This window comes from Brachycentrus maculatus, unplaced genomic scaffold (genome assembly GCF_059751285.1).
Source record: "Brachycentrus maculatus isolate JH-2025_06_01 unplaced genomic scaffold, ASM5975128v1 h1tg000326l, whole genome shotgun sequence".
NCBI classification, from domain to species: Eukaryota; Metazoa; Arthropoda; class Insecta; order Trichoptera; family Brachycentridae; genus Brachycentrus; species Brachycentrus maculatus.
The window spans coordinates 657,031-670,260 of NW_028281075.1; the positions used below are offsets into that span (position 1 = coordinate 657,031).

At 35.0% G+C, this 13,230-nt stretch overlaps 1 protein-coding gene across 1 annotated transcript in view; it reads left to right on the forward strand.

Annotated features, from left to right (window-relative positions):
• Nucleotides 1–9,268: 9,268 nt before the first annotated feature.
• RunxA (RUNX family transcription factor Runt related A) overlaps nt 9,269–13,230 on the forward strand; it is a 40,921-nt gene continuing 36,959 nt past the window's right edge. Inside the window, exon 1 of the mRNA XM_088268650.1 lies at nt 9,269–9,704. Coding sequence (XP_088124776.1) covers nt 9,269–9,704 — 436 coding nt within the window. The remainder of the gene's footprint in view (nt 9,705–13,230) is intronic.

Sequence of the window (13,230 nt, forward strand, 5' to 3'; positions counted from 1 at the left end):
AGATTTTTGTTAATGTTGACTATGAAGATGACGGTTGGTACCGTCATCTTCACAGAGAGAAATAAAAGTTAGCACAGTTCGTGCGTACTTATTTAATTTTATATTTATCTTTAAAAAATATTCAAGTCGTTGGCGTTGGTTGGTTGCATCTTTAAGAGATGAAAAAGGTGCATCTGTAGATTTTTTAATATATAATCAATACAATTTTCAATATTGTACTCTCTCTTTGTATTATCTATTCCCATCCTCTTCAGAATATTGTATGTTATTAAACCAACAATATGTATGTTTGTATTATTTGAGAACAATTGACTCACTGACTTCTCTCACTATTTTCTATAATTATTCACTTTGAGTTGCTGATTACAAATTGTATCTTGTAACGATTGAATGGTGAGTGTTTATCACACCATTTTGAGTGTCTCTAAATGCATTTTCCAGATTGTAAAAATAATCGGAGGTTCGGATCTTGCATACATTCAATTAAAAGGGTCTCTGCGAAATAAAAACTTTATCAGCAATCCAACATTGTTGTTGGCTGTTGTATACTTATATGTACTGGTGTCATGGGATAAATGACATATTTAGGATATCCAAAAATTTGAGTAGTGTGGTTGTCAATCATGAGTAGAAATGTGAATGTTGCACGTATGTAAAGTGATCTCTTAACTAGCCTTTGATAAGTCAAGGCTCTGTAACATAAATACTTAGTCTTCCATATTCTTTATCAATGTTGAGATATTAACAAAAAAAGTTTGATGCTTGTTAAAAGATGACAACTTTAAACAAATTTCTGAATATATATCAGTCATTGGTACTTAAATTAAAAACAATTGTTACAGTGATAATATGATGATTGTTATAATGATTGTTAAATGGAGTAGAGATAGAAGGAGTTAAAGGGTCAGCATGAAGGGAGGCTAAATAAAAGGTTTGATTTTATGTCTGAGAATAAATATTTGTTAATACCCACTCGCCCTAAGTTAGGGATTTATTTTATGGCTCATATCACTTGTGTTATTGAAATGTTAATAAGCAATTAGACTCGAGCAAGATGTTACGTTGATTTACAAGGTTGGCTGGTTGTCTATGCACTTAGTTCCATATGCCAATTAAATTTTCAGTGCCAATTGAAATAAAATAAAAAAAAACTGTAAATAACGCTTACTATGAATACATTTTCGGGTTTTCGAGTGAATTATTATATATAATTAATGAAAGTATACATATGTGAATCGAGTATGAAACGCAATTCATAGATTGTAGACAAATATATGTACTCAGAGGAGGTCGGTGACTGAAATTGTACACAGCAGTACATTTCACAAAAAAATAGTACATACATAAAATATAGTATAAATTATATTAACTTTTTGTCATATTTTATGTCGATTTTTGTTTAAGGAGATATATAGCATTTCACATATGCACATAGTGAGAAATCGTGTGCGTTCACACTGCTTACCATTGCTTAACAATTTTACGTAGAAGCAGTATTTATATAGTAGTTAACAGTAACTAATAACTTGGGTAATTTATGAACATGTAAATAAAAGCACTGTCTTACCCTTTTCCTTAAAAAATATATGTGACGAAAAAAATGTATAAAAAAATTACCAATCGAAGATATTCACACATGATATATAATATTCGAACATGTCGTCCTAAAAAATTCGGTTTATGAATAGATATATATTTTTTGAATCATCTCTTCACTTAATTATTATTTTCCCACTGCGAGAAAAATGTACATTTTAAATTATTTCATCTTGTTATCAGGTTTGAATTTAAATGTTGAAATGTGTGTTGCTTTATATAATTACCAAAAATCGAGAATCATATCTCGGTATAAGTTTGTTGGGGTGTTGAAATGTAAATTTGCGAAGAGTTTGTTAAATTTTTAATTGTATTTGTATTTTTTTATTTAAAAAAAATGACATATCTAACACATACGTAGACCAGAAAATAAAGTTGTATTTTTATAAGCTATCTGTAAAATATGGATTTCAAAGTCGCCTAGGCGAAGGAATTACCTTACGATATAATAACAAAGAACCTGCATTTGTAATATTTTTTTTATTTGTTTGGGAATTATATACCTTGCACATAAATAAAAAAAATGTTAGATTGATAATTATAAAAGCCAATTAAATAATCTCAAATTTATGTTATGAATACTGCTGAACATTAAGAGATAAAAAAAGGAAGAAAGGGTGGGTGTGTGTGATTGTAATATCCACAAGAAAAATCAATAGGTATAAAATCAAAACATAATTTTCGTATTTCGATAAGCATATTTACGTATTGCGCTAATTTATTCGAATGAAGAGTATACAATATTACAGCATATATGTAGATGTGTGTATGTCTAAAGAACGCATATATGAAGCACCAAAACAATACACTGCTAAACCCCTCACCAAATCCCTTCGATTGATAATGCTCTTTCAACCCCTTCCCCACCCTACCTACTCCAATACCCTTTCACCACCCCCTACCACCTTATACCACTTTATACCACCTTGTGGAGCGGCGCTACGACGAATAGAACACACAACCCATTGTTCTAGTTAATTTTCATCAGACACCATTGTACTAGGAACATACGTAGTCTGCCGAATCCACTCTTTACGTTTTACAAAATCTGCAGAGCACACACTTTAGTTAGGTAAGTACATATATAATACATAAATTAGTAATGTATATAAAATTCAAAATACATATTCGGACTACAAAACCATTGCTTATCTAAGGATAACAAAAATTGCAATTGATTTATTTACATATTTATGACTGTTTTTTTAAGAATCTTTTTAAAATTAAATCTATTACTTATTTATTTATTTTGTATTTAGCTACCTTAACTTTGAAAAACTAATATTTTTATATACAACATAAAAGTCGTAGCATAAATATTCATAAAACTACATATTATTGTGTACTTTTTTGTTTCTATAGGTTGATGACAAATTTTTATTACGAGTTTTTATATTGACATTTAAAATGTGATTGTACTTACAAAAAATAACAAAAAAATCCAATTTCAAAATATTGAATTGTATTTGTCCACCTTCATGGTGTATTACAATATTTAGCGTGTTAAGCTACAGTGCTTGAGGTCCCGGGTTCGATTCCTAGGGAGGGGGTGATTTTAATGATTTCACACCAAAATATTTTGGACTGGACTGGTCCATGAAGCGCAGGAGTGATCACCTTGCCTTCATGTAAGTAACGATCGAGATCCGATGCAGTGATTCACTGGGTGCGGATAAGGGTAAGAAGAAGAATAATTAATTTTAAAAAAAAAATGTTTTTAATATCATAAAAGCTTGCGGAAATCCTACAGAAATCTTTGAAAAAAATTATTCCTAAATTTAAATCCTTTTCTTTACGTGCCTGCGGTGCCATACTTCAAGAGAGGCAATAAAATATCTCATTCCCTTCAGAAGCACGTGTCGGTGTTGCATCTACTCCGCTGTAGTAGAAGGCACAACTCGCTACAATGGTAATGCGGAATACCGTCCCAGGCAGATTCGTGCCGGACTGAACTTTCTAGTTGCCAGTTCACTAATCGTGTTGTGTTAATAAGTGCTTCGACGGGACTAACGTCTAGAACATTCGACAATTCGACTGTTTCTACAGTGTAACTTGCTAATTGCTAGCTGAATCCGGCGTGTAAAATTCTCCCATTGAATGAGAAGACAACTAATTTTGTGCACGAATTGATTTAGCTGTATTGTGAAGCTAACTTCAGAAAATTGTTTTCCATGCTATTTCCACGCACGTCACAAATGGGCATATTCTGAATGTCTTCTGTTTTATCCCTTTATACGATAATCGTAACTAATTTGTCTCTAAACCCAGATAGCATTTAATGCGAATGTTTATTTTCTTCTTAAAATATCGTATTTGTATAAAAGAAATGACTTTTTCTTAAGAATAAACACAATTGAATAAGTACCAACTCTTCCATGTCTAGATATACATAGTATTGCTCACCATTTTCTATCAGTTTTGACTTAAAAAAGAAATCAAATTGTCATTAATTTTTTTTATAGTTGTTCTAACTATATTATTTATATTTTTAAATCACTATAAGTACACACATGCTGAGTTTATTCTCCGAGGTACTGTTATGCATATATTCACACGTTAAAGATGTATCACAGAGACGAAGAATATATGTCTATAATGTATCTTGATAATAATCCTACTTATATTAAATCCAGTAGTTGTTTACTTATAAAGATTTTGTTATGCTTAAGATATTTTTGCTGTTAATCAATGTAAATATTTTATACTTGTCTTACATATAAGTATGCTTTCAATTGTGTGTGACTGAAAGCAATATAAATCAAAGAAAATTATTACTATTTTTTACATTAAATGAATTTAAATAACGATAAAATCTATCTCACATACATTTTCACTTTTTGATACTCGTATAATTTAATAAACTTTGGAGTTCAAGTTTTCAATGAAAAACAAACGGCTTTTATTTCTCGATCAGCTGATCGCCTTCAACCATGTTCTTGGACTCCCCCTGGCGACCCCTACCCCTGTAGGAGGTGGTGGGTGGCGCGGGAGTGTGGCACTAACGCGGTCTTCCTAAGGACCTATTTTCGCTGGCCACCCGATACTCGGTGGATAGTTTCAAAGCTAACAGGGAACAAATGCCGCAGTTATCGAGAGCCCGCGTTGTACCGATTCCGTATCAGCTCCCGCTCCGATATCTCTGTTCGCCTTCAGGCCCTCTCGACCTCGCCATCCTTCTCTGGCATACTCGAACACGTGTTTATTTGTACGTTTTATCCTTCGGCGGCTTTAAACCCAACCCTCTCTAACCGCAGCCGCGGGCCCGTTCCCGCGCGAACTCTTCGCATCTGGTCGTCTCTTTCGTTCCCGCGACGCCCGGACCCCTTCCTCCGCTCCCGGCGCCTCGGTGGAGCGCCGTCTCTGTTTAACTTTCCCGCGATAGCGGTAGTGCCGCCTAAAATTCTTGGCGGGCGTGGAAAATGGGATCTAAATTACTCCCACGCGAATCAGTCGTGTTTATAGCGCTTTTTCATAACTACGTGGAACTATCCGACCGAGTGGCGATCGCCGCGAATACAGGGTACCGACGAGTGCTGCACCGAGTCGGGGGATTCCCGGCGGATGACAAGACACCGGGAGGGTCGCTCGGCCGCCGACCGCCGGCTGCCGGGGCATTCCTTCGCGGGCTCTCCCACGTGCGGCCGTGTGCGGTGTGCGGTGCAGGCGGTGCAGGGGCGCGGGACGGTGACCACACGCCAGTACTCCGCGCGCCACGGGCCGGTCAGCCGACACCGATATTCAGTCGCGATTTTTTTACCGCCGCGGGTGGTAACCCGCTGGACCACGATCCATCCCGGTGATCAATATTGCGCGGTCGTCCGTCGACCATAATCACTTAAAGACAGAACTTATGTGAAACTTTTAAGTCAGTATTAATTATTTTTAACAAAATTTATGTGTTTTGCAAAAATCTTTTAAAAAAATTATGGAAACAATCTGTGAGCTTTAAATTTCAGTTTTCCAAATTCTATGATCTATTTGTCAAAAGTTAACCGCGCTGAAATTGATGCGAGCTTTCTCCATAGAAAAGCTCCAGTTTGTTTTTCAGTCACGTATTCGTCCTGCCTCGTGTGACGGATGGCGGGAAGTATCACGTGACAAGTTATGACAGTAGGGAGACAGGACCGGCACGGCATTATTTGTTTACTTACCGACATTAAAACTCGACACTCTTGTATATGGCGGGGCTTCAAACGGAATTTATAAGTCGTAGCGGCGGAAGTTACTCTAAAGTGACAAAAAAAACAAAAACAAACTTTGTCTCCAAAATAAATGTTAAAAATTCAAAAGTAATCTTCAAAATTACAATTGAAAATTTAAGTAACGAGTAATAAATTTTCAAAAAATCAATTTTACTTTAGTATGTGAAAAATTAAAAAAATATGGTTTTTTGTTGTCTTAAAAATAAATTAAAGGCCGTGACGTCAAAACTATTTATGTACGATCTTTTTTTAAAGGTCATATCAAGAATAAAATTCCAAATAAACAAAGTCAAAAAGGATATAAATTTTTGTGCATTTGGGCTTTCAACAAGTATTGAAAATATATGTCTCTACGTTGTTATTAAAATTCACACCGTTTATTCTTATAACCGCTATTGTCTGTGCCAAGACTTGAGACAATTCGAGGAGGGGTGATAAATTCCTTTATGCTAAGCTTTTACTAAAAGCTCTGGGATTAGCCCCGACGCGAGTGCGAAAGCTCTTCATTGCGCTCCATTCTCAATCCGCCGCCAGACAACTGTCGCTCTTGTACTAGAAACCGAATAGACTTGTTGAAGAAAAGCTAAGCTGCTGAGATATCGTTTAAGAAGATTTAAGCAGTAAGATTCTCCATCTTTCCTTAGTGAATTATGGGAAGAATGTGACGCGGTGTCAGAAACATAAAGGATTACGTTTAAAAGTTATGATAATTTATTTCTTACAAAGTGTTTTGTGTCTCTAATAGTTAATTGTCATTGGATTAAGATGTTTACGTAATAAATAAAAGGGTTTGTGTTTCAAATTGGTAAGCGTACAAAAATACTTACATTTTATACAGATGTCTAAATGAACGCATTTTGGTCTCTTCTAGTTATTTGTTATTGGATTATGATGTTGACGTAATAAATAAAAGATTTTGTGTCCCAAATTGGTAAGCGTACATAAATACCTATATTTTATAAAAAGGTCTAAAGTAACGTTTTTGGTTTCTACTACGTTATTGGATTATGATGTTTACGTAATATGTACATAAAAATAGTTTGTGTTACAAATTGGTAAGCGTACAAAAATACTACATTTTATAAAGACGTCTATATTAACGTTTTTCGGACTCTACTAGTAAATTGTTATTGGATTAACATGTTTGCGTTAAAGATAAAAGGGGATGTGTTTCAAATTGGTGAGCGTACAAAAATACTTACATTTTATAAAGAGGAATAAATTAACGTCGCAACATACTATTTTTGTTCGGGAGTTGAGAATTAAGTCCGCCGAAAGTTTTCAGCAACGTAAATAAAGCGCGTGAAAAACTGTCACTCGTAGGAAAGTTTGCCGGCCCCCTCAGGCCCCTTCAGACCCCCTGGCGCGCGCAGTAAAAAATTCCTGTCACCCCCACCCCGCGGAAAACTTTTCATTCACAGAAAAAAAGTGTGGCAAGGCCACGCGGGCGCGGGTAGGTACTTCCTACTGGCGATACCCGCCGGCGCGTGACGTTTCAACCGATGCATTTTTATTACGCGACCCTCTGCACGGCATTTTTTGTTATTGTTTCGACGGCACTTTTTTTACACTCTATTTCATTTTAAACCAAGTAAAAATTTATATTACTTCCCAGGATAATCATTTTGATTTAACTTTTGTAACATTTAATGTTACTTACTATGTTAAAGAAAAATCTACAACAATTACTTTTTTCATTTGTAATATCGTTTTTGTTTTCAAGTATACACAAAATACTATCATAGCATACGAGTAATTTGTTGATTGAGATGATAACTCTTATTTTTTTCTTTTTGTTTCTTATTTTACACTCTATTTCATTTTAAACAAAGTCAAACTTTATGTTGCGTTTGGACGTTTCAAACCAAATATTTCTTGGAAAAATCATTTAAGTTAAACTTTTGTTTCATTTAATGTTTTTCCATTTTGAAGAAAAATCTACAAGAACGACTTTTTTCGTTTGTAATTTTTTTGGTTAGTTTACTGTTATAAAACAGCAGTTTTTTAGTGTACACAAAATACTAACACAATATAATTCATCAATTGAGATGAAAACTCTTCTTATGAATATTTTTAGGAAGTTTTTCTACTATATTAGGAATAATATTATGCAAAATTTACCAATATATAACATAATACATTATACGTTTATACAAACTAATACTCTTGTTAAAATTATGACGATAACACGCCATCTATATAAATAAAAATGGATTTATTTGATAAAAGTTACTCCTTGATTGAGTTATAATTTAGTCAAAACGTTGCATTCAAGAGAATGCGTGTTTTGAATGCTTATTTCTTCTTTTCCATTTAACGAAAATAAGTCCCAGTAACGCGTTGCGGGTACAGCTAGTTCTTAGTAAAAATAAAATTAATATGTGACATTGGATGGACAAAAAATATTTTAGCAAAAAATTGTGCCTAAGTACGATTCATTAGGGCAATTTTTTCATAGAATTCGAATAAATCCGTTTATATGTGGTTACTTTTACATTTAACGATGGAGAAAACATATGAAGAAAGAAATAATAAGTTTATGTGAATGTGTTAATAATGCCAAAATAATGTCAGTTTAATTAACGACCAACGAAATAATAAACGCAATTTTAATATTTTCTTCCTTTAAATAACTTAAAAACGTAGTAAGAATTTGAACAAAATTTAATACCGTAAATAAATTTACAATCATGTTGGCGGCTTTTCACAAATATCTTATTAAATCATTGGAAAGATCAAATTTAACTCCCATAAGTCATGTTTTGTATACTTAATGCATAATTACAAGGGTGTGAATAATTAATACGCCCAAAAATGTCAGAATTCTGGGTTTTTGTGCCCTTTTTGACATGGATTAGTATTTTGTTAAACGGTCGAGTAAATCCCTGCAGTATTCAGCATCTAAAACCTCGTTAAAATGTAAGAAAATCATTCCAATAAATTAAATTTTATCATATGTAAATATATTTGATTTCGCGACACCTGAATACTTGATAACAACATTTTGAGTGTTTTTATCTCCATCTATTATCTCTCCAACTGTGAATTATTTTTATCTTTGTTTTTTGACATCCCAATATAGATATGGAAGAATATGGAAGTCTGGACATTAACAGGGCTTACGACTGTCAAAGGTTTGGTTCCAACCGAGCCTATGATGGTCGTAAGCCCTGTAAATGCCCAGGCATTGGCATTCTTCTTCATCTATGATGGGATGTCAAAAAAATATACTTGATAACTTATGTTGATGTATGAAGCAAATTTCTGCATTTTTAAAATTTCATTTATAACCTTTTTTAACAGAAAAGTGAGAAGCGTTTTAATAACAGTCTTAACAATGATAGATTGAAAATAAAACTGTTTTTTTCAAACCAAAAAGTGAATTTAGTCGACTAAAAGTGAGTGAATTAGTATCTTAAATTGTGATGATAATCAGAATACGTCACGGGGCGCACTCGTGAGGCCCTCTTATGTGCACCACTCAACGGTCCAAGGTGGGCGGGAAGATGCACCTGACCGCCAACAGCGGCGCGGGGGCGGGGGCGACGGCCACCTCCCCCGAGGGGGGCGCCAGCCTGCTGCAGGACTCGTACACCAAGATGACGTCCGACATCCTGGCCGAGCGCACACTGGGCGACTTCCTGTCCGAGCACCCCGGCGAGCTGGTGCGCACGGGCAGCCCGCACTTCGTGTGCACCGTGCTGCCGCCGCACTGGCGCTCCAACAAGACGCTGCCGGTGGCCTTCAAGGTGGTGGCGCTGGGCGACGTGGGCGACGGGACCGTGGTGACGGTGCGCGCCGGGAACGACGAGAACTACTGCGCCGAGCTACGCAACTCCACGGCCGTCATGAAGAACCAGGTCGCCAAGTTCAACGACCTGCGCTTCGTCGGCCGCAGCGGCAGAGGTAACGTCTCATTTGTTTCAATTCGATCCCAGTGTTTTGCCATCGTTGGCGAATTCGTATAACTGTTTACAGGCTAAGGTCTGGAAACTGAAACCCAATTTGGAATATGTGTTGCTGACGCTGGGGCCTCGAATACAGGAACCGAATCAGAAAACCATGCGCATGCTTCGAGGCTTAGTCGTTTAGCTTATTTCTGAAAATCTGCCGTATTGTTATCTCTTGGGGGCTGTGAATATAACACCGAGTACAAATGTTTTTTTTTTTAATGTTAACACTAGTAATATTAGGAAACACTACAGTAAGGTTCTGTGATGTCTAAAACCTAGTCTCTCTAGTTAGATGAACTTAAAAAACTTTACTATAGAACCCTCTTTGACCGTTAGAGTTACTTGTAGCGAAATATATCCGTTAGTCACTAACGGATATCTTCCGCTACAAGTTATCAAGATTTGATAGTACATTTTTAATAATATTGAATGTTTCTATGAAATGCACGTAGAACCTATATTGAGACTTCCATAAAACGTCGATGGTTCTTCTGTTAAGAAACAAGACGTTGATATTATTTTAATACAGTCAATTGTATATGTACATTATCACGAACGAAGTAAATAAAATTGACCCTCCTAATTGATTCATATTGACATTTTTATGAACTGTATATGGAAACTCCGTCGGATCTAGCGCCCAGTCACCCATTGAAAAGGAAGGGGAAATATTTACTTGTAAATAAATAGGAATATATATTATTTTCCCTTAACTTCTAAACAAGTGCCTGGGCACCTATACCAAGTGAACCTACGTAGGTCCAGCTCTATGTAAAAATGCTGTTAATCCATAATATATTCATGAAAAGGTAAATTGTTTTAAATTGAAGCTGAGATTCATTTGTTACATTTTCATTCATATAGTTCTTAAAGTATATAGTTCTTTCGAACATATTGCAAGGTAAAATCTAAGTTAAACGCAGTATAATCGGAAGAGGTAGATATTATATAGGCGTCTCAACTTGATATAAAGTATGTATAGTTCTTCCCTTTTATATGAAAGAAGATGGAAGTCTGAGTACCCCAGGATTTACGACCTGGCATTTAGTTAGCTTAAGCGATCACTTTATTAACTTGGGTAACGTCACTATTATGCCCATTATTGAATTAATTATTGAAACCTGTCTTAACGCCTTCCACATACGGTTAAGGTTTTCATTACATTTGTGAAGTATGGGTGATTGAGGCGTTATCAGTTGAGGAATTGATGCAGTATTTATTAAGCTTGTTCCGTTTGATACGATACAAGTTGAGACACCTTTAAATTAACATCTCATCCGTTGGGTGAATAATCCAGTATCCCACATAATAAATAATATCGGTATTGTTAAGTCTTGACTGAACATTGTGAGAGTGGATCTACAGTAGCACTAAGCCGCTGTGCGGCTGCCAAGCGAAAATTGCTATGATGATTACCTATCAGGACCCTTTAGAGTAGAGCAATAATAATAGATTAAGAAGATTTACTTGTTTCACTTTAAATTTATAAGTTTTTACAATATTTTCTTCTGCTATTTTTATTTTATAAATATTGCTACTTTAATCGAAACTTAGATAGGGTGGTGTGACTGGCGAGTAGTATGGGCACACATATCAAATTAATGATGATAGTAGAGTAAACTGAGACAGCGAAGATTTGTTTTGATCGTATTGTTAGTACCCTCTTTGTTTAATACATGCATATGGTTATATGGCGAAGGTATGAAAAGTGCCAAAATACTTGGGGCATCTTAAAAAATAATTCATTGTGCTATTGGAGAAAAATCAAATCCGCGCTATCGTTTCACTGCCAAGCGTTTAGTCAACTTTGTCACAGAGACTTCATGGTGTTATTGACAATAGAATCTGGGGAAGACTAAAACATGTTTAAATGATCAAGAATGCTAAATACAATGATATATATAGTAGGTAATCAAAGATGTCATATCATTTCTTTTCGAAGAAAAAAATATGTATTTCGTGAAAATAAATGTATTCAAAATATCAACTTATTTAATAGATTGCTAAAAATTGAACAAAAATAAAACACATTTGGACTGTTCATGAATAGGTCAAAACAAAAACAAAAAAAGCGAAAACTTGATGAAAAAAAGACGGGTAAGAAAAAGAGTGGTAAAAATAGAAGACTTTACAATTACAATTATTTACAAAAAAAAACATAAAATATTCCAATTAATATCATGTGCCTTCGAGACACGTTACTTACTTCGCGAGAAAATAATTGAAAAATGATTTTACATGTAAAAAATTTTAATTCATTCCATTTTGAATCATTTACCAAGTGCCGGATAAAAGTGGTCTGTTTTGGTTTGTGAGCATTTAAAACGGGACAATAACATCCATATTTGTCTGGTGAAGTGTCGGTCGAGTTCGGGTGAAATTTTGGTTTGGGTCCAGGTCAGGCCGATAGTTAGAGGTTTGGTCGAGTCGGGCAGGGTCCGGGAAGGGGCTCGGTCACCTCGAGCCGAGTTAGGTCACCTCTGGCCGCCTACTATTGGTATCTGCGGTCCCGCCCTACCGCGGCTAACCTGAGGGCGGCCGCAGTACCCAGGTGAGATCCGCCCTGGCTTAATCACCAAAATAAGCTCTCCGACGGAAATAGAAAAACACGCAAATACTGTTTCTTTGCAACGGTATTATTAATTTGATGGCTTTTTCGCTATCAAAATATGGCAACCAATTCAATAGGCTATTTGGATTGTTTTCAAATCGTTGAACACACATTCTTCTTCTTCTTCTAGCCATCATCCTTACACAATAGTTCGTAGGGAATTACATCGCATCGACGCAGTGTTAATCTTCAAATACACAATCAGAAGGTGATTAGTTGCTCTTTAACGTATTCATTTAAACCAGCCGCTGCGTATAACGTATTCAGTTAAACCAGCCGATAATAGATCTTGAACCCTCTAAATATTAAGTATGTCCCATATGTATGTATATCTCAATAAAAACCTTCATTCATTTGAGAATTTGTTTAATTTAGGACTACATTTCACTCTTAATCCCACAATTCATGATTATTAGTGAACTAAAATAACTTTATTAAATTAAAAACTAAAATGGAGAGGAGGGAATACGTGTGCGCATTTTTGGATACCAAAACGTTGACTTATTGAATTACACAAAACCATCACATAAATATTATAAAAGTATGAATATTTCGAAATAATTTATCAAGGAAAATCTGTATTTTAGGGTCATCCTACAGAGTATAATAAAAATAAAGAAAATGCCTGGAAGATTGGTTAAAAAAATATATTAAAAAGAAAAACAAAATGTAAACATGGTTTAGTAAAATATATTAATAACTATTTATAATAAGTATGATTATTGTGATATACATATAAAACAATTATACGTAGGTACGTGTGCACAAATTTATTTGTAACAAAATGTTTTGGATTTCCTAGTTTCGAAATATTCAGTAAACAAGTTTAAAAAACTTGTCTCCGTAATACACTTACGCTATCAATTAG